The sequence below is a fragment of the Anarrhichthys ocellatus genome, unplaced genomic scaffold (assembly GCF_004355925.1).
Source record: "Anarrhichthys ocellatus isolate YVR2014 unplaced genomic scaffold, GSC_Weel_1.0 scaffold100, whole genome shotgun sequence".
Classification (NCBI taxonomy): domain Eukaryota; kingdom Metazoa; phylum Chordata; class Actinopteri; order Perciformes; family Anarhichadidae; genus Anarrhichthys; species Anarrhichthys ocellatus.
In genome coordinates, this window is record NW_022280130.1 from 867995 (window position 1) to 893111 (window position 25117).

Consider the following 25117-nt stretch of genomic DNA (forward strand, 5'->3'; position numbering starts at 1 on the left):
TCAGGAATGTGGGGTTCAGACATAAATTAGCTCAGAATATGAGCTTCCTGTCATCTCCAATCTGTGAGTAGGCTTTAGAGACTCATAATTAATGGCACGCAGATTACAGGAACCCATCCATCTACTGTCTGCTTAAATCATCCTATTAGAGATTCTAATGAAAAACTACAGTGTGGGGGTGAGGGGGGGGAGCTTGGGTCACAAGTCATTTTTATAAAACAATTGTTGTTTTTTTTCTCTGTGCTTATGCTTCCCCGCTGTGGCACGCTTGCCACAAAATTAGGCGCTTTGCAAACATTTTTGTGAGCCGTCGGACAAAAAAACAAACCACTCTGTGGCGTCGTGTTGTGTGACGACCCGATCCCCCATCTCCTTTGGCTCATCGCGGTGATAAGAACGACGTATTGTCCTCCACCGATGAATAGGGGTTGTTTTGGAGAAGAAAAGGCCAGTTGTTGAGCCAAAACACCAGAGATATTCCCACAATGCACTCCGTCTTCCCCACACGCGCACATTGTTCCGTCTGTCCACTAACACACTCAGTGAGTGCAGATTCAGACTGAAGACAAAACACTGAAGAAATGCTTCTAAAAGGGGGTGAAACATACTGTGTGTACCTCTGGGTGAACGCAGCACAGACAAGTCGTGACCGAGCGAGTCTCCATCGATCACAGGGTCATCCAGATGCTTCCTCAGACAGATTATGAAATGAAGCAGATCATGTGTGCCGAGGGGATGTTTGGTTTGATCCCACACTAGCGCTGGTTTGAGTTCTGAAGGAACTCTCCTCCCTGGCTACTTTTCTCAGCGGGGGCAGCATGTGATGGAGGGTGTAATTGTTCACCAGACTGTGGCTGCGCTCCACTGATGCGGCCAAGCAGCCGCGGCGGAAGAAAGTGTTGGATCTGCTCTGCGGGTTTGCAGAGTTTTGTTTTGCTCAAAAAAGGAGATGATGTTTCGGGTTGATAGAAGGATGTTTTTTTTAATTTTCAGAAGTGCGGAGGATGGTGGTGGTGCTGAAAGGACAGCTCTTCAGAACCGGAAACACACAATAACATAATAAAATTCGCTTTAGTGTTAGGGTGAACAAAATATTGCCCAAGAGCCAAGTCAGCTCAACTTCCCGTGAATTGTCATTTATTCATGGATAAGGCGGGTATGCATGTTTTTTATGGTCAACAAATCCTACAAAAAGACCAAAAACAACAATGTGTTTGTCCGCCTCCCAATACTTTCTGACTTTCCTACGCTGTCTGTGGGTCCAAGCGCATTTGTTCCAACAGAAGACTTGAATCAAAATAATATAAATAAATAAAAGAAATTCACCAATATTTAAAAAACGCCCAGCACTTTCCCTAAAACAGCTGGGCACTGTAGTTTTTAGCAAATCTTTCTTTGATTAATACACATTTGGTGCTCTAGCGAGCATTTCATCGTTTGTGGGACTGATTCAGAAACAAACTACAGTGTGAGGGTTCATTGTGATGAAGCAAAATGTCACCCAGTGCAACAGTGTGGCTCATTGATGTGTTTTTGATAGTTTTTGCAAAAAAAGTAATCGTTTTTTGGACAACAATGGAGCTCTATGGCACAGAGAAAGAGGATACACCAGGCTGTGATACACACATTATACTTGTTAGTAGGACGCACTCATTTTTTCAGGGGAAGGTACTTGTGATGGGAACAGGTCAACAAATGGCAAATATATTGAGTGAAGTTGATGTCTTCAAGTCCAGAAGAGCGAGAGTGATGCGTCTGTGGCCACAGAGTGGACGATGAACAGCCGTCTATTCCACTCTTATTTAATTAATTTCATCTTCATTTGATGCGGACAAATACAACAGAGAAAATTGCACAAGAATTATCCAATTCAACGTATCACAGCATTTATAGCTAATGCTAATTTCCAATGCCTGTCCCCAGAAAGGCCTTTTTAAATGACCAAATATAAAACATGTTCACAGATTACAAAATTAAACTATGTGGTGCATTTTGTTGACCCGATAGCAACAGCAGTACGACTTGCCAGCATACACATACAGGATTCATCCATGTATGTATGTATGTATGTATGTATACTTACCGTGACACATTGTTCTGTCTGTGAACAGAGAATAAAGTGCGGTAATACAATCAGGAATAAACATCTAATCAAAGTATGCGCTTGAGGTAAAATAGGACTGCGGTTGTCAGATATGAGTGAAAGTTTCATAGTTGTGTAGTGAGTGGGCAAACTGATATTACGTACAACAGAGTGACAAGTGACCTCACAATGGGACCTTACAGTGCCTACACATACACACACCAGCAAGCACACATACTCATTGAAAGCTTGTGGCTGGCACTGCTAACCTTGGCCGCTGGAGAGAGAGAGAGATGGCCTAGTGGGTGAGCCAGCGTCCCTCCCTCCCTGCTTTTAGCCTTTCCTTTACCCCAAAGGCCCCCGAACGTCTCTTTGGTTCGTCACCAACTGAAACTGGTCAGAGCACCGGCCTGAACCCCCCCCCCCCCCCCCCCCCGAACGCCCTCAGAAATAAAAAGAGGAATGCTCAAGAGTGGATGAAAGAACAGAAAATCAAACCTCTCTCTGTTGAAGACTATCCAGAGAGTCCATGAAAAGGAGCTCTAGAGCCATAAATCAGACTTCAAAGATTGTTCCACTGCCCCCCCCCACAATCATAAGTCCCTTCAGATCAGCTTCTGAAATGCTACTTCAATGCTGCACCATGAATGATGGTGTGTGTATTTCTGTCACAATGACAAACGAGGACTTCAGGTTCCTGCTCAGGCTGTTGCCCTAGAGCTCTTTTTGAAGTGACTGTTTTCCTCACACATAAAGCCACATTCTGTTATATTCTGATTCAGCATGAGTTTCTATTCTTTACTTTGGAAATAGTCATTTCACAAACAGGTCCGATTGCTAGCTTTTTCCCCCCAAAAGCTTTGATGATGAAAAGCTGAAGTATTTTCAGACTAGTCTATTGTATTCTTCTCTGTTCTATTCTCATTCTACTGTTGCAAACAATGTTTGTCTAGATCTTTGAAGACTGAGATGCTGTTGAAAGCTCTGAAAAAAGTCAGTAAATGGACCTTGAGTTAAGTTTTCCTTTTAATTCAAACTATTGTATTTGAGTGTGACAATAATTCTTGACCTTTGAAATAGTTGTCTGAAATATAAAATCTTAACTCAAGGGTCACTTACTAGCTAAATGTGAGGCTTCATTTGTGTTTGATTGTTTCTTTGTCAAACAATTCTATTCCAGTGGAGCACAAACGTTCATTCTTGACCTTGGAAACAGTAGTTTTGACAAAATAAAAAATTGTTGCTCAAGCTTCTTAATGGCTATTTTCCATAGTTTTGAACACAGTGAAATGTGATTGAAAGCTCAGGATAAATGCAATATTTATATTGATTTTAATCTACTCAATCTAATTGAAAGGGAAAGTTCTTTCTTAACTTTGGAAACAATAGTTTGATGAAAAAACAAAAACAAAAAAACAACCTTAAAGCTTCACTCTTTTTTCAACAAAGCTTTGAAGAACATGAACTGGAGTTGAAAGCTCTGGAAAAAAATGAGTGGACATATTTTCTCTCCTTCAAACTATTGTATTGTTTTCTTTATCTGTTTAAGTCTATTCAGTGACGTTGTGTTTGTGGCTTTAGTGTAATGTGAAACTTGCCTTTCTCCTGCGATGTACAAACACTGGCTTACACTTCAAGTCATTGTTATTCGGAGGTAATGCCAAAGACCTTGGCTGTTAAACCTGCACGAAAGGCTCTGTTGTGTTTCCTTTTAATTATTTGTCAGCTTTGTTGGCTATCAGAATCGGGATATACGAGACTTTGCGTGTTTACTTCCGCCGCGGGGGGAATCAACAATCCCCTCGCTTGTTGCAAATGAGACAACACTCCACCGGTATTTTGACAGTATCATTAAGCGCTTTGCGTTGCCTCAGCAAAGTCTGATCGCCCTGGCGACAGCCCCGTGAAAACAATCTTGCTTTGTGACAAAGCCACACTAATCCCACTGTGTGAAACATGTAAAGCAGGCCCTCCTACAGCTCCTCTGTGTGTGTGTGTGTGTGTGTGTGTGTGTGTGTGTGTGAGTGAAAGAGAGAGAGAGAGTTGTGTGTTTCATCTGTGTCTATTCCACCTACAGATATTGTGTGTGAGTGTGCAGATATCGTGCATTTGCACATATGTATGTGTGTGTGTGTGTGTGTAAATAATGTGTAAATATGTTCCTCCCACTGAGTTATGTGGGTGCTGAGGCCCCTGTGGGCGGGGCATTGGATGTTTGAGAAGGCAAAACCACAGTGGAATTATCCGGGGAAGATATACAGGATCATTTAAAAAAAAAAAAAAGGTCCCAGAGCTTGGCCGAGAAAGTGACCTCTGGAAACGAACAAGGCAGGAATGACCCTGCTGAACAGGGCAGTGGTGGATGAGCTTCCTGCCAGAGAAGCATGTGGTCTCCCATCAACCCCACGTTGCGTGTGCAGCTTCATTCCCTCATAATCGTCACTTTTAATGTCCAGAAATGTGCACTTTATTTCAAGCGATGGACTAAAAATATATTTTCCCTCACCACTTTCTCCCCCTCTCCCCTCCCTTTCTTCCATATCTTCTAATTGTATCGCCACTCTGTGCCCCCCTCTGCCTCCTTTATCCAGTCCACATCCAGACTTGTCGAGCCCTCATGGTGGTGTCCGTGCTGCTGGGCTTCATCGGCATCATCGTCAGCGTGGTGGGCATGAAGTGCACCAAGGTGGGGGACAACAACCCGGTCACCAAGACCCGCATCGCTGTGATCGGAGGAGCTCTCTTCCTGCTCGCGGGTGGGACTTCTGCTGTGTTCTGTTAACGCTCTGTTTGATTTACAACCAATAATGATATAGAAATACAGCAGCATCTCCCACAACCAGCGCATTTAGCAAAAGTGGTGTGGTGTTTTTCTAGCCTGAATCTCTCACTGGGGGGTGGGGGTCTTCTCTGTAATTACGAGTCCCTGCTGTAAACAGGAACATTTTAGAGGCATTAGTCGCTGACCACAGACATAAACCACAAGCCCAGGGGAGGGGGGGAATTAACCAAATGAGGTTTCCCCACAGTTCGTTTGTGAGTTGTTGTAGCTTCAGTGAATGCTTGCCAGGCTTATTTATCTGTTCTCCCTCCACAGGTCTATGTACACTGGTGTCCGTGTCCTGGTATGCCACTCAGGTGTCCTATCTGTTCTTCAACCCAAACACACCGCCCAACGCCAGGTATGTGAAGGAACTGCTGACAAACTCAACTTCATAAATGCAAGATTAAATACTTCTAGTTGTCCTTTCCTTTGTGTCGTGGCCCCTAAAATGCTCTCGGAAAGCATTGCAACCTTGTAAATGATTCATTTCAAAATTGATGGACGCATGAATGTGCCATATCAAATTCTTACCGTCATTATTATGTATACCGAATTGTATAAAATGGCATTTTTGCGCATACAGTCGACTGTGTATGTGTATTTTGAGGCAGTGGGCAAATGTCGCCAGTTTATTGACATAATCTTTAAATAAACCATCAAACTATCTATTTGGTGGTTTTTGTCACAGGATTAACGCGACACAATCTACTGCGTTAACCTCCATTTAAGTCTATGGAATACTGGATACCATCATGTAAACACAACATTGAATTCATCTCATATGAAATAATCCCAGGAACGATTGAGCCCAGGAACAAAAAGAAACCCCTTTATTAAAAACTGTCATTCTAAATATTAACACGTACCACTTCATTAGAGTAATTTCCCATCTAACGGGACAAAGTGAGTGATGTCGGTTTGAATCGCTGCTGAGAAGGGGCTGTGCAGAGGTTAGAGACGCTGACAGAAAGGGAAGACGTCTGCCTCCAAAGTAATGCGGATCTGTTGAGTGTTTACATCCAGTAACAGCATTGAAGTAGCCTCATATTTTGTCTGAAGCTGTATATGCAACAGTTGTTTTTACATTAAAATAAATCCCATTAAAATCCATCCCTTGTCCTAGAATTGACAAGCTAATAGTGATTGGCGGTTGGGGCAGTATTATACTCTCACTATAGTTATCATGTGCATTTTAAGAATCAGAAAAGTGCATTCATAAGTAAAACTAATAATTAATATACAAGATTATTTTGATTATTATTTCTTTTACATACCGTGCTTGATGTTCTTTGATATTTCTTGGATTGCTTTTGACTTTCCAATGAGTCAGAGCTAATCATTGTAACATCTCGGAAAGAAGTAAAAACAGTAAAACCTTGTACACTCGCAGCCATCCTGTACACCTGTCCTCTCTCTCTCTCTAACTTACACAGGTATGAGTTCGGCTCGGCCCTGTTCGTGGGCTGGGCGGCGGCCAGTCTGACGGTCCTGGGCGGCTCCTTGCTGTGCTGCTCCTGCTCTAAAGAGGAGATGCGAGGGCAGCAGTATTACCGCCAATCACAGCCTTCCACAACCAGGGAGTACGTGTAAACCCCACCCCCTTCCAGCAGCCACCCAAACAGAGAGCATCGGACACGCTTGGCACCGCCCCCCCTCCCTTTTTCCTCAAATTATAAAACAAAACAAAAAGACTATCAAACACACATGCAACCATGTAGTACTTACACTCTGCAGACACAGGTACTCACACAAGCACCGGTAGGATGTATTTTGGTGGCTAAAAAAACTACAAACTTTAATAAATCATTTGCGAGCAATCATCCAGCTTACTTATATGATGATACAAAGCTTGCAATTGTGAATGGAAACCTCTCAAATGCCTCAATGTCATTTGTTAAATCTACTTGAAATTAGTGCAGCAGCTTTAATCTGACCCCCAAAATCACAACACTATGAGTCACCCACTTTAAAATAAAAATGAAAGGGAAACTAATCAAAACATCTAAAGGCATAATGTAAAGTGTGTCACAGCAGATACCCAGAGACAATGGACATGGAGCTAGAAATACTGCAAAAGTGAACTTTATTAGCATGTCCTATGCTTCCTGGCTGGAGCTGCATCTGTGCTTTGTCTCCATGTTGCTTTGTGTATTCACACTCCACTGGTGCAGTTATGTTGTGTAAAGGTACAGCCCACAAATTCACTGTACTAAAGCTTCTCCTGCTCAAACTATCAGCATAGCTGCTGTTGTACTGTGGTGCAACTCTCCACCAACTATGGGGACCAGGCCCGTAGTCAGAATTTTAGACATACAGAGGTCTAAGCCCCTCCTCACTGAGTTAAAAAAAAGTCTGGAATCACCCTGTAAAATATCCACCAAGTCAATATGTTATCAGTCCCAACTCGTCAAATACTGACGCTCAGCAGTAGCCCTACGCTTCAAACTAGGACGCTCTATAGGTTCCCCTCTATCATACGTTTTGGAGGTTTTCAAAATAAACTCCAATGTTCACAGAAAACGTAGTTTTCCGCTTGTTACATGCATACGGTCTCTTTTCAAAATAAACTTCCAACGTAGGTTTACTTACACAACATAACTACTTGGTTAGGCTTAGGAAAAGATCTTGATTTGGGCCATCGCCATCTTATATTTTGGCCTTCGCTATTTTGTTTTTTTGCAACCAGTGAGCGAACTTGACCACGATTGGACTGTGGAGGAGTGGCGCGGAGACGTAGTATACGGCTCTGGTAGCGACCTGTTAATCACAAGCTAACCACGCCCTAAAGCATACCCTGCTTTATGGTCTGTGTGACTCTAAATAGACCATCATTTACTAAATAAACATCATGCTGTATTGATGAAGACTTGAAACTAGAGATTGAGACCATAAACTCATCTCTACAATGTTTACTCAGGTAATAAATCAAGTGAGAAGTAGAGTCATTTTCTCATAGACTTCTATACAATCTTTTTGCAACCAGGGGAGTGGTATCCTGATGGTCAGTAGAGAGAATGCTTAAGGCACTTCCTCATTGGCATCACTTTCCTGAACCGAAGGTTGCCCACTGGTTATGTTTGTTACTAAACAAACTGTGGTTGTCACGTAACAGGCGTTGGTTCCTAAGTTACGTGGCAAAACCCTGATAAAATAAGTCAAGTTGACTTGGTTTCACACGGCACGCAAACAGCGGTCCCTTGGGGGAAAGTCCTGTTTTGTTTGACCCATTAAACCTCCCCTCCGACTCGCCCAACGCGGACTTTCTTGCTCTCAATACTACGTCAGTTTCGTCGAAGTTGAAAGCCTAGTGCCGAGTGTCTCACTAAAGGGTGCCTCGATGCGTCAATATCAGAGGTCCGGGGGCACTGCCCGAACATTGGTATTTGAAGAGTTGGGAGTGAGAACAGGTTAAAGTTTTTAATTATTGACTGTAAACTCCCCCCGGTTGTTAAACTACTCCAGAACTCCAGAACTACTCAAGAGGAAATGATCTCAGTAGCTACGGCCTGATAAAGAGAAACCTACATGTGAATAAACTAACCACAGTGACAAAAAAGAAGCAGCTGTGTTCAGCGTCCCATGTAAGTAAGGGCTCGGGCAGCCAACTGCTGACGAGCTTCCTCACTTTAAAAGAAGCTAGTTCTTACGTAGTCCCGTTTTACACAACAACCACTTGATGAGGGCTGTGCATGAAGACACAACCTGAACTGCACACATTAGTGGAGGTGAATTGTTAGTAAAAAAGTTGTCTTCTTAGTTTGACTGAAATGAATGCTGTTAATGGTAATTCCACCGTTTGACTCTACACTAAGAGAAAGTGGAGGCTCTCATCACCATGCTCCATCTACTAACACCATCATTCCAGAATCACACACACCTTCATCTCATATTCTCTTGTATAACCAAACCAATGTCTAAGATATAAGTTAATTCATGTACTTCCCACATAGGTATTAATCTCACTGGGGATCATAAGCGATAAGACACCACAGTTTCATTACTTTACAATAGACTATAAGCTAGCATGTTTAAAACAGACTTATGAATAGTATAAATGTCATGTTTAACTTCACTGCAGTAGATCTACACATGTTATTGCAAACCACTGACTACTCCACGAGGATGCATTACAATAGATGTCTGCAACGTTTTTAAAAATGTGCCTCCACAGTAGAGGCTGTAAAACTCAACAGTTGGCCTAAATTGGCTCTTGAGTTTCTAAAAGAGCCGGTCCATCACTGTTCCAGAAAATAAAGCCATTAACTTTTCTTAGAAACGCTCCCAGTCCCCCTGTTTCCCAGTCATACGGCCTCTCTTCTTAGTAGACACTTGTTTGTGGAGTGCTCTGTGGAGTGCTCTGACAGATTGGGGTGGGGGGTGGTGGGCCTATAGAAAATTCCTTGTCCCCTTTAAATAATAGGGGATGCCAGGCGTTACTTGTTTGTCATTAGCAGCTGCGCTTTGAATAGGGATTGCTCAACAAGTCTGATTAAAAGAAAACTACCTGTAATGCTATGTCCAAAGAAATGAAAATATACATTTAAAGTAATGATTTGAAATTTCAGGAAGTATGCTTATTTGTTGTTTTTTTTGCCGGAAGTTAGATGAGAAGATCGATGCCACTCTCTTATCTGTCTGTTAGATATTAAGCTAAAAGCAGGGGGACAGTTAGCTTAGCATATCATTCAGAATGGAAACAGCAGGAACAGCTAGCCTGGCTCTGTCTGAAGACAACAACAACAACAAAACCATAACAAATGAGACATTATATTATTTATTATATATTATAGCGCTGGCCGGTAGATTTTGTTACTTTTGGACACAGCCAAGCTAGTTGCTTTCTCCCCTGCTTTTGCTAAACTAAGCTAACCTAGCCAAGCTAGCTAGTTTGCTCAGGTGGCTCTAGCTTCATATTTACCATAAAGATATAGAGAGTGGTATTAATCTTCTCATCTAACTCTCAGCAAGAGTGTCCCCTGCATCAGCCAGTCCATCATTATAAGCCTAATGTAGCATCACCTCCCGTGCTCCTTCTCATTGACTTCCCATCCCCTTTTCTTCTGCTAACATCTGTATAATCATCAAGCGCCTCTGCTTTCTTTCTAACACTTCATAGCTGCTGTGAGAATCTGAGCAGTCTTGATGTGTCTCTTCTTTCCCCTCCTGTTCCTCCTGTTCTCCTCTCACTGTCTTCTTCTCTCTTCTAATTCAGGGCAGAGTTGTTGAGTGAAACTAGTTTCCCCGACTGATCAGCCCCCCGCCCTTTTATCGAGGACTGTCCCGACTGTCCAACGTCTGTCTTCCCCCCTTTTTTCCCCTCCCCCCCGTTTTTCTCTTTGACCCTAAATTTGGACCTCTTGCAGTAGAATACTCCCCTTTCTTCATTACTACATCTGCACCTTAGTGGGAACCAAGATGCATTATCTTCTCCCATTTTTGTCCCCTACCTTCTGAGCCTTTTCTGTAAATATGGACTCCTAAAGGACGATGATTAAGACCTTCTATTTAAGAAATGAGGTGGCCTCCTCCGTTTCCATGTGAGCCCTCTACTACACCTCCCACGCCCTCCTTTGTCTTACTGTTGGCCAAACGTTAACAATGAGTTGAAACCGTTTTTGTTTTGCGCTGATTTATTATAATTTCTCTTATATCCTATGACCTCTGGGTGTTTTTGGTAATATGTGTCTTTTGAGTTTACTTTTGTGCGCTGTAACTGTGCCTTGACTGAAACGTGTTCTTTTTCCCTTTTGAATTGCAGACCAAATGTTAAAAGTACCCCACCAGAGAAAAGGGAGCAGTACTTGTAGTTTGGGAGAGTCTTCTGGCCTTACCATGGTTTAGATTCTGTCTACAGACAAAACCCTCTCCCCGAGGACTTCAAAACAGACACACAGACAAAAAAGAATTTATCAACGGCAAGCACATTGCAGCAACATAAATTAGAGTCTTTGTTGTAAAAGAAAGAAAAAATAAATTTTTGGGAGTTTTTAGAATTTTTTTTAGATATCCTGGTTTGTCTGTTTTGCTGACTCTGGGAGAGACAGTCATTCAGGGTATGTTGTCTATAACATGTTAAAATGCCCGGGTGTATATACCACCTACCCTATTCCTCTTTTTTTTTTTTTTTACTACATATATAATGTTTTACTACAGTGCCTTATAACACATGTTTGAGCACACGTTTGTTTCTGACTTCATGGATTCTTCATAGTCTCCCGTCCCATCTTGAAGGACGTGGGTGTCCATAGTTCCCCCTGCCAGCAGTTCTGTGTGCCTTTAAAAAAAAATCTATTGTCGGACTTCTGGAAATGACTGTGAAGCTACTCTGCAGTACCACTTATGAAACAACAAAGACATACGTACGATAGATCTGAAGCATAGTGCCTTGTGTGCCACTGTTTGTATTAAAACTGTGTGCCTGTTTCCTTGTAGCCTGGATTGAGGATATACCCAGTGCGTTCATTTAGTTTCATTAAGTGCCAATATGATTTTGTGTGAATGCCATGACAGAGTCGTTGCCTTATGGACTCTAAAGGATGTACTGTACTGTGTGTTGTCTCCTGTACTAAGGAACGCACGTTGGCTGAGCGTTCAAGCCTGCATTTATTTACCACGCCATTCATTTCTCTAATATTTACCCCCCTCAATGTTGTGTATCATCTCATTTACGGTATACCCCTGTCTGTTACTTTTAGAATAAAGCAAACAGAGATGAAAAAACCAAGAGATTTGAGTCATGAGTCATGTACTTTTCACCCTCGACTGACTTTTGCCCCCTCCCCCCCCCCACACACACCTTCCTCCGCTCGACCCTCCGTTTTTCCAGCTCAAATATTTCTTTTGCACCCCGTTGTTCAATAATTGCAGACGTGGAATTCCACTTCTGCTCCACTGGACTGTGGCACATTCTCAAGTGGACTCACCACTGCTACAGTTGATAACAAGGCTTGATTTTTCCTTCTGTTTTGAGTTTCAGCCGCAAAACTTTTATTAAATCACGAGCTTGGAATTAAGTATTAGCTTCTACAGACCCATATAAAGGGTTACTTGGGTATTTTTCAACCTTCTCCCCATATTTCTGTGTCTTACCACTAACGAAATTTAAATTGGTCCAGTATTGAGGGAGAAATCTGCAGACAGCAGCCGCTAAACGGGCAGCAATCTCTCGGTACAACTCTTTACCCATCCACTAAAAGTGCTTGTTGTGAGTGTCCGACTACATTATGGAAAGAACCCTACAAATAATCAAAACCTTTTTCTTTACCTTTAGCTTGATCCGGTCTGTATGTTATTGTTCTGTGAACTCGAGGCGCATCCACATTGTGGATATCCTCTACATTTTTCAGCCATAACATTACATTTTATTTTTTAGATAACACTAAGCTACGCTTACAAACTCTAACAACACCGCCACTACTGTCTCCAACTCTCACTCACGTTTCTACCATTGTCTTCCAGCAATTCACATGTCACAATTACAAACAGAAAGCGGAAGGTTGAGAAACATGATTGGAGGGTTCTTTCATAATGTTGCCAGACACTTAAAATATAAATCTTAGCCTTTTTCATATCGATCACAAGCACTTTTAGTGGAGGTACATTGACGGTGAGGAGTTGCCCTGAGCAATTATAATGCAGCACGTTTAGCTGCCGTCTTCAGCGTTGTCCCTCAATACTGGACCAATTTCACAGTACTTTGTCCCTATTAGTCACTTAAACGTAAAAACATTGGGAAATATGTTGGGAAATATTGTATTAAAGTTACCCTTTAATGCAATATACACATGGCTAAATGTACATTGTAAGAGTTGCTTGTTGCAATCATCCACCTGTCTACACTAGCCATGAAGAAATACTTGCCCAAAGATATTCCAAGGTAAGAGATGGGAGACAAAATACACAACTTTCATTCTGGGCAAAAATGCATTCCAAAGTTCAGCCGAAGCTAATATGAGGCTTTAGCAGTCTGAGTAGCGGTAAGCCAAATCAAACAAATCTTCCAAAGTTACAGTCTTTGTCGACCCAGTCATCCGACAACAGTGTCAATGTTTGACCATACAGCAAAACTCCAGAACACATTTATGTCCTGTTCCAGTGTTTTAAAATTCTTGTTTTCTACATTATTTGCACATGGCAGTTTATCTATGTTTCAACTTTATGTAAATGTCCTGTGGACAACTAATCATGTCAATTTTGATTTCCCCAACATGTGATAGCCGATTTCCAAGTTCAATGGAAAAACATTGTGCAGGAAACAACAAGAGTCTGCTACTTTAAGTCCATATGTGTGAACAGGTGTTTAAATTGGAGTCCCGTTAGGAAGGGATTTCTTCACGGCCGGTACGGAGAGATGGAATTATTACTGCGACCAATAACTTTCAATATGGACATGTGGATATTTGTAGTAAGATAGGGTTGAATAAATATGAACCACGTCTTTAAGAAAATCAGCTTCAAATAACATTGGAAGATCTTGAATATGTGGATGATTTGAAGAACTTTAAATCAATGCCACATTATTTTAGTACAAATATACAGTCCGTTTCAAAGCCGCTGTCTTTTTACCAACCGAGGCAGACTATCCATGAGTTTGTATACTGAGTTTAAATAAGGTAGTTTGAGAAAAACGCACACTGAAGACACCAGTGGTGGGAACGGTGTACGGATGTGAAATCTCACATACACCTGACATGTACGGATGCGCCTAGACTACCCATGACTATACAGTCTGTTCAGCAACGCTGACCGTTCACACCGTTTAAAACTGTCATGCAAAAAAACCCACATCTCCCACAAGGACAATATGTAAACCAATATGTAAACTATACAAAAACATGTCACATGAACCGTGATTTTTAGCACACTCATACAACTCTAATTAAACACATGTACAGTATCAGCATCTGTCTCTTCCTGCTCAAGCTCCTTGAGAAATATTTTTGTTCTTCTTATCAGAGATAACAGTTTACTGATATAAGATATACATTCACTGTAATTACTGTATGAATATGTGGGAACACCGGAGCCAATGTTACATGCACAATGAACCCGTTGAACCGAAGCTTGCAGCAGAAACCAAACCATTATAGTAAAAACAGGAATGTGTTTTCCCACTCTCAGCACTTTGAATGATGGATGATGTGTGAGACATGCCTTCGATTGGGACTTGGACATCATGGTAATTTAGGAATGTCAGACTGGAAACTCTGGAATTTATTTTATTGCTAAACTGTAAACATCATTACAACAAAGTAAAATGTTTTCATAATGAAACTCGGCATTCTTATTGCAACCCAGCCGCCAGGACGAAAAGTTGACATTCTACGTGTCTGCAAACCATGGGATATGTTTCATGAATATGGCTCATATTAGCCTCGTATCACACTTGCAGAAACGCACAATGCAACGTGGTAAATGTGATGAAACAATTAGTTAGGTAAAGACGCAACGACCATGAATAAAACACATCATGGTAATATGGTAACGTAACAACGCAGCGACGCAACAACATAAAGATGCAACAGCGTAAAGACGCAACAACGTAACGACGCAACAACATATCGACCATTAATAAAACACAAATGGCCTTCGCTGACTTTCTTACTTAAAGTTATGTAACAAGCAAAACACGTTAAGTACCATCGCGATCATTAACCCAGTGAGCCACGGTCGCCATTAAGAGGGTTGTCTGGGAACCGGAAGGTCAACGGTTCGATCCTCGACTGGGACGTGTCACGTGTCGTAGTGTACCTGAGCAATACACTGAACCCCAGGCTCCCGTCATTGGCAGCCCACTGCTCCCTATATACAGGGATGGGTCAAATGCAGAAGTCAAATTTTGTGTATATCTATATGACAATAAAAAGGGTTTCTATTCTAACGTAACTCGCGTCAATAAATATCCACCGCCCTTGGCTAGCCTAGGTCAATGTTTACTTTTGGTTTTACATGTGACACGAACAGTGGTCTCCTGGGTGTAAGTCCTGTGCTGTTTCACCCTTAGTGAACTTTCTTGCTAGTTAAATTTGTTATTATACCATGTAACTTAACCACTTAAAACACGTCATTGACGATAGCTCGATATACTACATCACAACGTATCCGTGGTTTGCAGAAGCGTACAATGACGACATTTATACTTGGCGGCTGGGCTGCATATTTAGAAGTTAAGTGAGAGCAGACTTCAGCACTTCATGGAGCTACTTTATTGAAAAAGCTTTAAATGTAAGTTTTGTAGTTTGACGTAGACTGCTGTGACACGACAGCATTGGTCCCGGCTTCCTGGCCCGGACCGAGTCTCGGTTGCGTCCAGGTGGCATCACAGATATGAGACGCACTCCTGATCGCCAATACAGCTGAGGTAAGAGAGCAGAACACACTTCCCACCATCAACCAGTAGGAGAGTCCAAACTCAAACGTTATCCCTGGCATCCCCAGAGTCACATGTTAAAAAGAAAGATGCAGAAATAATGAAGCAAGCACATTACGTCTTAAAGGCATGAAAACTTTCTATCTGTGATTTTTTTCTATCTTCTTCTCTCTCTTATTAGAACTTCAGGAAAAATGGATTTTGCGATTTCAAAAGAACCTCTACCTTGATTTTATAAAAAAACATAGTGAACACCATTAAACCTGTGCTGCAGGCTCGTATCCTCTCTCTCTGTGAGACCTTTTTTTTTTCTCAGTGAATTCCACCGCCTGCTATCTAGTTACTCCCTAACTCGACCGCAGCTCTTTCAACTTATTTCAGCCTGACTTGGCAGGTTTGTTTCTGAGCTGGACATCAAGCGTCAGTTTCTTCCTACCAGAAAGAAACACACCGTTAGTGACACACACACACATACACACACAGACACACAGCAGATTCAGGAGCCGAGGAACAGTAAACATGAAATAAAAGGGTTTATTGTTATCAAAATGTTGCCAGATAATTAACATGCCCACAACACGCTGTTGATAACGAGCATCTTGAAAGAGAATAAATTAGATTTCATTGATTCGCAGTGCTGATACAATTAGAATTGTCTGTGCAGTGAAAATATTTAAATATGAAAGTTCTTTATCAGAAGAGTGCGACAGAAAGGTGAGCTTAATGGCTGCTGGACAGGAAATTAATTTGGCTGTATTTTTGCTGAGACAACATTAGCAAACAATTTTTGGAAATGGAAAGACAAAAATGGGTTTGGTAGTGGCTCGATTAAAAAAATAAATAAATGGTGTGGCTGGATTTAAAAAAAAAAAAAACCTCATATAATATAAGTGTTGTGCAATGACACCTACTTCTTGTCCGTATCTGGTGTAAGTGTCCACCCCATACCACAGAAGGCCAGCTGCATCACACGCACCTAAAATGCCCACACACACACAAATATACACACACATATACACATTTTCAAACCGATACACGAGTCAGCGTTACATCTGTTAAAGTGTAAATAATGAAGTCGTGCGGACATGTGTTGAACCAGAGAATGATATGAATCCGAAGTAGTCACCCACTGTGCAGGAACCACAAAACCCAACAAACTGCTTCAGGCTGGATTTGATTACGGCTGTTTTTGTCATGAGTGAGGAGCCGCAGTACGGACCTCCGCACAGACAGAGGGCGCCAGAGACCTGCAGCAGCCTGCCCCGAGCCAGCGCGCTGCGGACCAACGTGGTGCCCCTCAGGCCGGGTATCATGATCAGGACGGAGACCACGGACAGAACACACATCCCCACTGCTGCTCTCATAGCCAGGACATCAGCTGTGGGAAGGAGGGACAAGAAAAACACACCAGACTGAAAGCTGGGTCTCCAATTGCAGCACACATTACAGTACATTCTCTGTCTGGGTATAGAACTTCAAAGAACTATTATCTACGGAAGCCCTGAAAGGCAAGTGAGGAAAAAAATGATCTAAGTCTGATCTAAATTGTTGTCTATCCTGTGTTTAGGATTTAGGAGGTGAAACGTTTTTTTGTGAGAATAATCTTTCTAAGTTCCTTAAAAAACTTTTTCCATCAATGTCTTTTTGCAAGGATCAATTTTCCAAGTTTTATCATCTGTGTCAGCAGGCAGAAAAAAAAGTTGTGGCAAGTAATTTTGTGTGTATGTTTGTTGTTGTAGTACTCGTTTGGGCCACAAAGAGGCTGAAGTGCACCACTTGTTCTAAATAGGACTGAAAGCGTTCATGTTTTCTTCCAGATGTTTTCGTTGACATATCTTAATGCTAACACACAATGTGCCTTGGGTTGTGCATGGAGAAATTCAAGCTCACCGAGAAGAAAATATGAATGCTTTTAGATTATGGGGCACTTCCGCCTGTCGTGGCCCAAATGAGTATTACAACAAAAAAACACCTTTTCACCTGGCAATTTATTTTTAAAGGAACTGGATCCAATGGCAATGTAACTGTTACAATGATTCAAACTTTTTTTCCCTACCTGTTTCACTCATTACATTTTTTAAGTAACTTATAAAGATTGTTCTGGCAAAACCTTATTTTCATCTATTCTTTAGTCCAGGGATTCCCAAAGTGTGGTGCGTGCACCCCTGGGGGTGCGCGAGCTGCCTCTAGGGGGTGTGCGAGAGGAAAAATGTAATGGTGTTCTAATGGTGTAATAATTCATATTAAATATAATTTAAAAAAATTTAAGTGAGATTTTTCACAAAATAAAAACATGAATTATAAAAATTCCCTTTGTAAGATTTGAATTTAAAATTAAAAACTTACAATTTAATAAATAAATGCACTTCAGCTCCTGCCGCCAGTCTATTACACACTAGCTAGCCTAGCTTGTGCAGCTAACGTCAGCTATGCTAAACTGGCTGAAATCAGGGAAACTGTCAGGTGGGACATCTGAAGCCATCAGTCATAAAAGAGGAGGGACAGAGAGAGAGAGGAATCGGAGGTGAGAGAAACGGAGAGGTGCGTTGGGGAGAGACCGGGAGAAGAAATCGAGCAGGAGTCAGAGAAAGATGAGACGGAGGAGACCGAAAAGGAGGAAGGGATAGTACAGACAAATCGGGAGCACATAGGTCCATCGCGGAGTCAAGGTGAAACAAGAGGAAACGAGAGTGAGCATCAGACTGGGACAAAAAATAGGAAATATGATGAAAATTATCTGGGCCTGGGCTTCACTTGAATTGGCAATGCAGATTGCCCAAAGCCACAGTGCATGGTGTGCAGTGAGGTTCTGGCTAACAGCTGTGTGAAGCCCTCTTATTTACGTTGCCACCTGAACACCAAGCATGCCAGTGCAAGTCAAAAGCCCCTTACATTTTTTATATCGAAATTGGAGGAGTTACAAAACAGCCAAAAACAACTGCAGTCTCATTCATGTGTTGGGTCTACAAAAAACGCACTACGGGCTTCATATCTGGTCAGTTACAGAATAGCAAGAAAGGAGCTACCTCACATAATCTTATTGCTCTTTAAAAGTGTCGCCTTGTGTAACTGAAATGTATTGAAACTTTGTTGCAGTGTTTCAGGGCGTTTTCACACCTGTAGTTCGTTTGCTTTGTTCCGATTCAGGGATTAATATGATACAATGTTGCAGTTGCCCCTTTCTGCGGTTTGTGTTCACACTGCAACATTTAACAGCAGACTAAATCTTGTAAACAAACGGCACGCGCGAGCAAACTGTTCTCTCATTGGCCCGATTTTTATGCGGCTATAAATAGGCTCTGTTGCTTTTTTTTTTTAAGGTGTGGGGGATTGGGGGTGCGTGAACCCGGTCGGGATGTAGAAGGGGGTGCGTGGCCTAAAAAGTTTGGGAACCGCTGCTTTAGTCATAAACAGGAGAAAAAACATTTAGATCAGACTTAGAAAATGGATCCTTATTCTCTTGCTTGCCTCTGAAGGCTTTCGTAGAAAACAGATAATTTCCTTTTAAAATAGAGACAAAAGAGTTTATAAAGAGGGATCAGTCATGTAGTCAAGAGTGATCAGATGCTTTTCTTTTTATGGTATTTGTTATTGCAACATTGTGTCTGCTTTGTATTTTTCTACGTGTTCTGTAAAACAAATAAAAATTTTTTTTGTAAAATGAAAATGTGCTTTTGTATCAATATGTTCTACTTGTCTCTTGTATTAAAATAAACCTTAATAAAGAAAATCTAAAAAAGTAATAAAATGAACTTAAAATTCACCTGTATCAAATTTACTTTGTCATTTTTACAATTTTTGAAAATGTTTAACAGCTTGAGTCAAATGTAATGAAAGTATATATATTGTTTAAATATTTACAAATATATTTTTATATTTCAATATCAGTACTTTCATTCAGTTTTTTACTCTTTGAAGTTTTTTTGTGTTTTATTAATATTTTGGTTTTAATGTTGTGTATAACATTGGTGGATTGTGACTAGGAATATTTAATGATGTACAATTTAGATTTAAAAAATGGTGACTTGTTATACTGTCATAAAAGACACGTGTAAAAAATGAACAGAAAAAAACAGACTCCTCGGTTAAAATACCATGAAACAGTGAATCAGACAACTATGGCTTCCACAAATGTATATTCCCAGAACTTAAACTCAAATACCGTGGGAACACTTGGGCTCTGACAAAAATATATATAGGGTTTGAGTTTGGTAAACAGTTAAATGCTGCTCACACATTCATACAGGTTCCAGTCCTGTATTTTGAATTTTGGTGGGGCTTTACTTTAAATTACAGATTGTACCTTTTAATAATAATGATAATAATAATAATAATACATTTGAGGGAGGGGCCTTGGATAACGTGATTGGCGTGGATGTGTCTCACTGTGTGTGTACCTGGCAGACGCTCCATGTAAGACACAGACACATCACACGTCCTCAGGCCCACCAGGCTGTCGTGGACACACTCCCCCCACAGGCCTCGGCAGCGGGTGCTCAGACCCACGGAGGCCAGCTGATCTTTAGCCCCTTGCTGGACCAGGAGACACATTGGAACGTGGGAAAGGCCTGGTTATGCTAACATGTGCATAATCATGATTAAGTAGTGTTGAGTCTTAAAAACAAAGGATGAGAGAGCCTGCAGGCCGCAGGGAGTTTTCTGCTGCGAGCTTCTTACTGTGCACGTGCATCAGAAAAATGAGCTGGATCTGGTTCAAAATTAAAAACAATATTTAATGTACTACACAAAGTTCACTTACAAACTGAATTAACTATCAATAGTAATATTTCATGAAATAGAGGCCCCATCCACACCACACGACAGACTGGTGTGTCCGCCTCATGGTCCAGATGAGGTCTGATTATCTCCGGGGATTCACAGTTTCTTTGTCTCCCCAAAGTCTCTGAAATGTCTCATATTACACATTCCTTAGCCCATCGATCAGCTCAGTGATTGGCTGAACCCTTCGGACTTCAGTCGGACACTTCCTTGACCAATTCCTCCCCTCTTCTTGAAGGCTGTGCTCAGAAACTAGCAACATCCCCCCCTCTCTGACTTTATGGCGGTGTCATAAATTCTTTGGTTTCTCTTACAGTGCACAACAAATTCAGTAACTCTCCCTTTAGTTTAAACTTTTCTACAAGTAAACATATTGTAACACATAATATCCATCGCTAGGAGCGCTTTAAAACTTAAATTCCTCACAGTAGTAATAATAAGGCATTTGAAAAAAAAAAAAGCATGAATAATGTCTAAAATACACTATTTACAGATGAACTGCACAGTAGTGCAGCCTAGTGGTTGCTCTACACGCTGTCACCATACGAGGATTAGCAGTGTTTGCAGATGAGAAGTTGTGTGTGTGTGTGTGTGCAGATGTGTTTCCTAGCCTCCAACAGTCCTTTCCAGCAGCAGCGATTAGCAGCAGTGGGCTCGTCAGCGCTATCAGCAGCTCCAGGACCTCAGTCTGTCCTCTGTTCATCCTGTCCTTTCAGTCCGCTGCTGCTGGAACAATTGGCGGCTTATTTTAGTTCATGAAAAATATCAGAAGTGACTTTGGCAAAAAAGCTGAACAAGTGCAGCTGATTTTTCCAGACAGGATTGTGTTTGAGTTCAGTCGCAGAGCGTCTCTGAATTAATGACTTTTAAACGGAGATAATGAGCCGTACACTCGTGGCACCGAGTCGACACAAGCGGTGGAAGACATATTCAGATCTGTTACTTCAGGAAAAGTACAGAATTATCAGCAAAATGTACTGAAAGGGGTTTCAAAAGTCATACATGTCATTCCTTTGGTCTAAGACGGTCCAAAAATATTAATGAGCATGAACAACTCTCTCTCGAATCCAAAAACTGGAGTGCTGAAACTCAAATGTGTGACGTCATCAAGTATAAAGCCTGGAGCTGCTCCAAAGACAATGCATTAGAAAATATGTTAGATGACACTAAGAGCACCCAGGGGAATGTTCTGAAAACTATACAATAAAATAAAGCTCACAACGTGATTGGTTGATGCCTTTTTACTGCGGTGCGAAAGCTCAGAAAAATGAACCTTGTTTTGAAAAAAAGTTTAAAAAGCTTTTTTGCAGCATAATATCTGTGGGAAAGTATTTGTGACAAAAATAACAGCTCAAAAAATGATATTGACGTGCCCATTAACCGTACCGAAACCCCCCCCCCCCCACACACACACTGTGTAAAGGCCTCTTCTCTGAATGTGTGAGTTTTCGTCTAGTTCAGAACTCTACATTCTGTAATTAAAAACGTACACATGGTGAGCTTTTTTTAGAGTTGATTCCAGTTTCTTAAGAATCAATATCTTGAAGATATTTTTACATTCCTGCTGAACTCTTCATTCCTACTTCAACTATACACTTGACAGTTTATCATATTTGATTATACATTTTCATATTTTTATTATTAAATTATGTCTTATACTATTGCACTTAACTGTCACGTACTTGGCAATGAACGGTTTCTGATTGACTTCAAACAAAATAACAAATAAAGGCTTCAGCACTTTAACCCCAAGAATTCATTTTTCTGGTAATGAAATGAAAAAAATTGAAACACCATGAAGACCAACCAACAAAAATGGACCAAAATAATGTGTACACTCTTTTTACAAACAAATACAAATGTTATGGTGACAAGATTTAGAACGGTTGTTTTAACAAATGCTCATTTTGTCAAAGTATACCTACCTACATGTTGATGAAAAAGGATTTTGACAAGAGAGGAGACAGAAGCAAGAAAGAACATTTACACCTCAAAAGGAAGTGCCCAAAAAAATAAATAAAATATGATGAATAAAGTATATTTCTATTCTATTCTATTCTATATCCAACTCAGATTTATTGTATTAAAACGATCCTGAGCTCGAGACAACTTCCATAACTTTCAGACGGTTACTGTACTCTAAAACATATTAAAGGCAAATGTTTTCAAAGAAGTTACATTATCTTTTAATGAGGAACAGTTCTTCAACTGTTAAAAATGATCTCCTCCTGTGGTGAAACAGCCTTTCTTTAACTTGAAACATCATAGTAGTAATCTTGCAGCTGTCATGCTGGGTAATGAACAGCGCCGTGGAACTATGGGAAAAAAACAAACACACTTACCTCTTAAGAAATGTTTTACTTCAAGGACCAACTCTCAAACCGATCTGCTCACTTCCCAAAAAAGAGGAACGCGGGAAAAATTTGGGAGTGTGTGTCTTTGGCCTTGATCATGCACGAATGCAGTGTGTGTGTGTGTGTGTGTGTGGGGGGGGTAGGCCTGCTCTTGGCTGGAATTAAGAATCCCAACCCCATTATCCACGCGTGGCCTTCATAACTGCACCATGACTTTCCATTCTGCTCCCCTCTCTTGTTTACCCTTTGAGAAGTCTCACCCCCGTCTCAACTTTGACTTAAAAGTAAAAAAGAAAGAAAAACATCCTCCTCCCCTCCAACTGAAGTAAATCGGCTTCATCTGAAGACATTTTCTGCCATTTAAAGCCGCTCGGATGCGGCGAGGAGAGATAGCGAGTGTCGAGATGACACGAGATAAAGAGGAAACATTCAAATGCATCACAGTGGAGAAAAGAAATGGAGGGAGCGCGAGAGACAAAGAGACAGACGGAGGGGACAGAGAGAGTGGAGCCGTATTGAGACGGTCAGACGGATTGCTATTGGTAATGCCAGCAGGCTTGGCGCCAGCTGCCGGCGAGCTGCTGCCGGGAGGCTGAAGAGGGCAGTGTTTGTCTTCCTGTACTGCACACACCTCACTGGGAAGACTTGTTATAAGAGAGAAAAAAAAAATCATATCCATAATTACTTTCAGGGATGTATACTGAATCCAGAAAGCTCTCTGCGTATTAATATTGAGCGTTAATAGGTTTCACAATAATTAAAAGTGTTTTTTTTTTTTAATTTACAAAGATTGGTTCAGGTCATATAAATAAATAAATGTGCTTTAATAAAAAGAGGGATTTGGTTGCTGAAGTTTCTGCTGGGCCAGTGATTAGTAGTGGGAGTTGAACACGGAGCCACAGTGACAAGTCAGCAGTGTGTTTGAGTGTGTGTGGTGTGCAAGATCACATGTAAGTAGTCAGCAGTGTGTGTGCTTGTGAATATTGGCAGTTTTTGTCCTTCTATATGCGTGAATGTCAGTTGCATCTTTTTGTGATTATTAGCATGATCTGGTGCACGCTTCGTCCCAATCCTCCCTCCTCACCCATCTCCTAACGGCGCGGCTTAGAGGCTCATAATCGCCTATTGATTCCTCATCATCGTTACCACAGTTAGCGCTGTGTAGAGCCTCATTTGGACTGGGGAGGTTGGAGCAAAGCTGCACGGGACCACCGCACCACTGCCTTTGATTCGAACAAGGTCAGAGGAATCGATCCTCCTTTGATCGGAGACTCGCTAAGAGAAGCAACAATTTCCAGTCTGGGGCTTCTCCTCAGTCCAAACGCCTTGGACCAGAGGGGTCTGCCAGTGAAAGACTACACGTCAATATCAGGTTGTTGGTATTATTGTAGAGTTGAGAACTGTTTCCCATACATTCAGTCTTTTGACGATTTGTCAAACTTTCACTTTAAAGGCACTGTGTATGGTAAGGAGTAAGCTTTTCATTTCCAGTGTCCCTGCAGTGCATCTTTTTTTGTTTTGTTCATATTACCACTGGTAGTCGCCAGAGTCAGAGGTTTACAAATCACACAGATAGGGACAGAAGGTGCAATGTGAAAGATCTGGTCACATGCTCCAAACAGATAGGGGGCAGCGTTTCACCTCAACTGACTCATTACAATCTAGATTTACGACCATCAGTTTGGAAATTTAGAAGAAAAAAAAAGCCAACAAAATAAGAGCACGGCAAAAACGGGCAAAATTCAACCAAATCTGAGAGCCGGTCGGATAACACTGCTCTCTTATAATCTGCACATGTTGCGTCGCTCTTTATTGTGTTTACTGTGACACTAACGGAGCTGTATAGTCTGTGTACGTAATAGTTTGTATGTTGTTTATTACAAGTGGCAGAACCACAAGACCATCTGTCGCCGGTAAGGAGAACGGAGTCAGCTCCGCGAGACGGACCTTCAGTTAGCTCGAATTTAGCCAGTGCAAACCGAAGCACAGGGGTCTGATCCCGTGGGACTACCCGCTATGACTCCCGCGCAGGTGTTTGTCGTGGCTGAATGAGAGTTGGGTCCATCTCCTGGAGCCGCCGGTCGCTGCGGCCTCCTCCTGGCAAAAGTAGTCTCTCAGTAGCGGGGAGGATTTAATCCTAAAACGAACTATCTAAATGTACACACACCCTGTACCGTCAACGTGACCAACAAGCCCTCGGGGCAGCTCTACTTTTTCGTCCTCTCGTGTTGGGCTGGCGACAGAGTTGTATTACGAGACAGGACGGACCTGGGCTAGCTGGTTACCATGCTCATTTCAGTAGATATCTCTGCCACACAATACATAGACATCTCTGACATAACGTCAAAATCTGTAACCTCTTCACATTCTATTGATAATGTTAGCATGCGGTTCTGAAAGGTGGATGCAATACGGAACTGCCTTAAACCTGCATTCTTCCTGATAGCCATCCTCTGGTTGCAACAAGAAGTCTGATTGTATAGAAGTCTATGAGAAAATGACTCTACTTCTCTCTTGATTTATTACCTCAGTAAACATTGTAAACATAAGTTTATGGTCTCAGTCTCTAGTTTCAAGTCTTCTTCAATACAGCATGATGTTCATTTAGTAAATTATGATCCATTTAGAGTCACACAGACCATAAAGCAGGGTATGCTTTAGGGCGGGGCTATCTTGGGATTGACAGGTTGGTACCAGAGCTGTATACG

At 41.5% G+C, this 25117-nt stretch overlaps 1 protein-coding gene across 2 annotated transcripts in view; it reads left to right on the forward strand.

Annotated features, from left to right (window-relative positions):
• The window catches only part of cldn19 (claudin 19), a 13166-nt gene extending 1533 nt beyond the window's left edge, over nucleotides 1-11633 (forward strand). The window contains exons 2-5 of one of the 2 annotated variants that reach the window (XM_031875936.1): nucleotides 4675-4839; nucleotides 5181-5265; nucleotides 6341-6487; nucleotides 10120-11633. In XM_031875936.1, coding sequence (XP_031731796.1) covers nucleotides 4675-4839; nucleotides 5181-5265; nucleotides 6341-6487; nucleotides 10120-10156 — 434 coding nt within the window. In that variant the 3' untranslated portion in view covers nucleotides 10157-11633. The remainder of the gene's footprint in view (nucleotides 1-4674; nucleotides 4840-5180; nucleotides 5266-6340; nucleotides 6488-10119) is intronic. The other variant, XM_031875935.1, reaches the window with a different exon arrangement.
• The last annotated feature ends 13484 nt before the right edge of the window (nucleotides 11634-25117 follow it).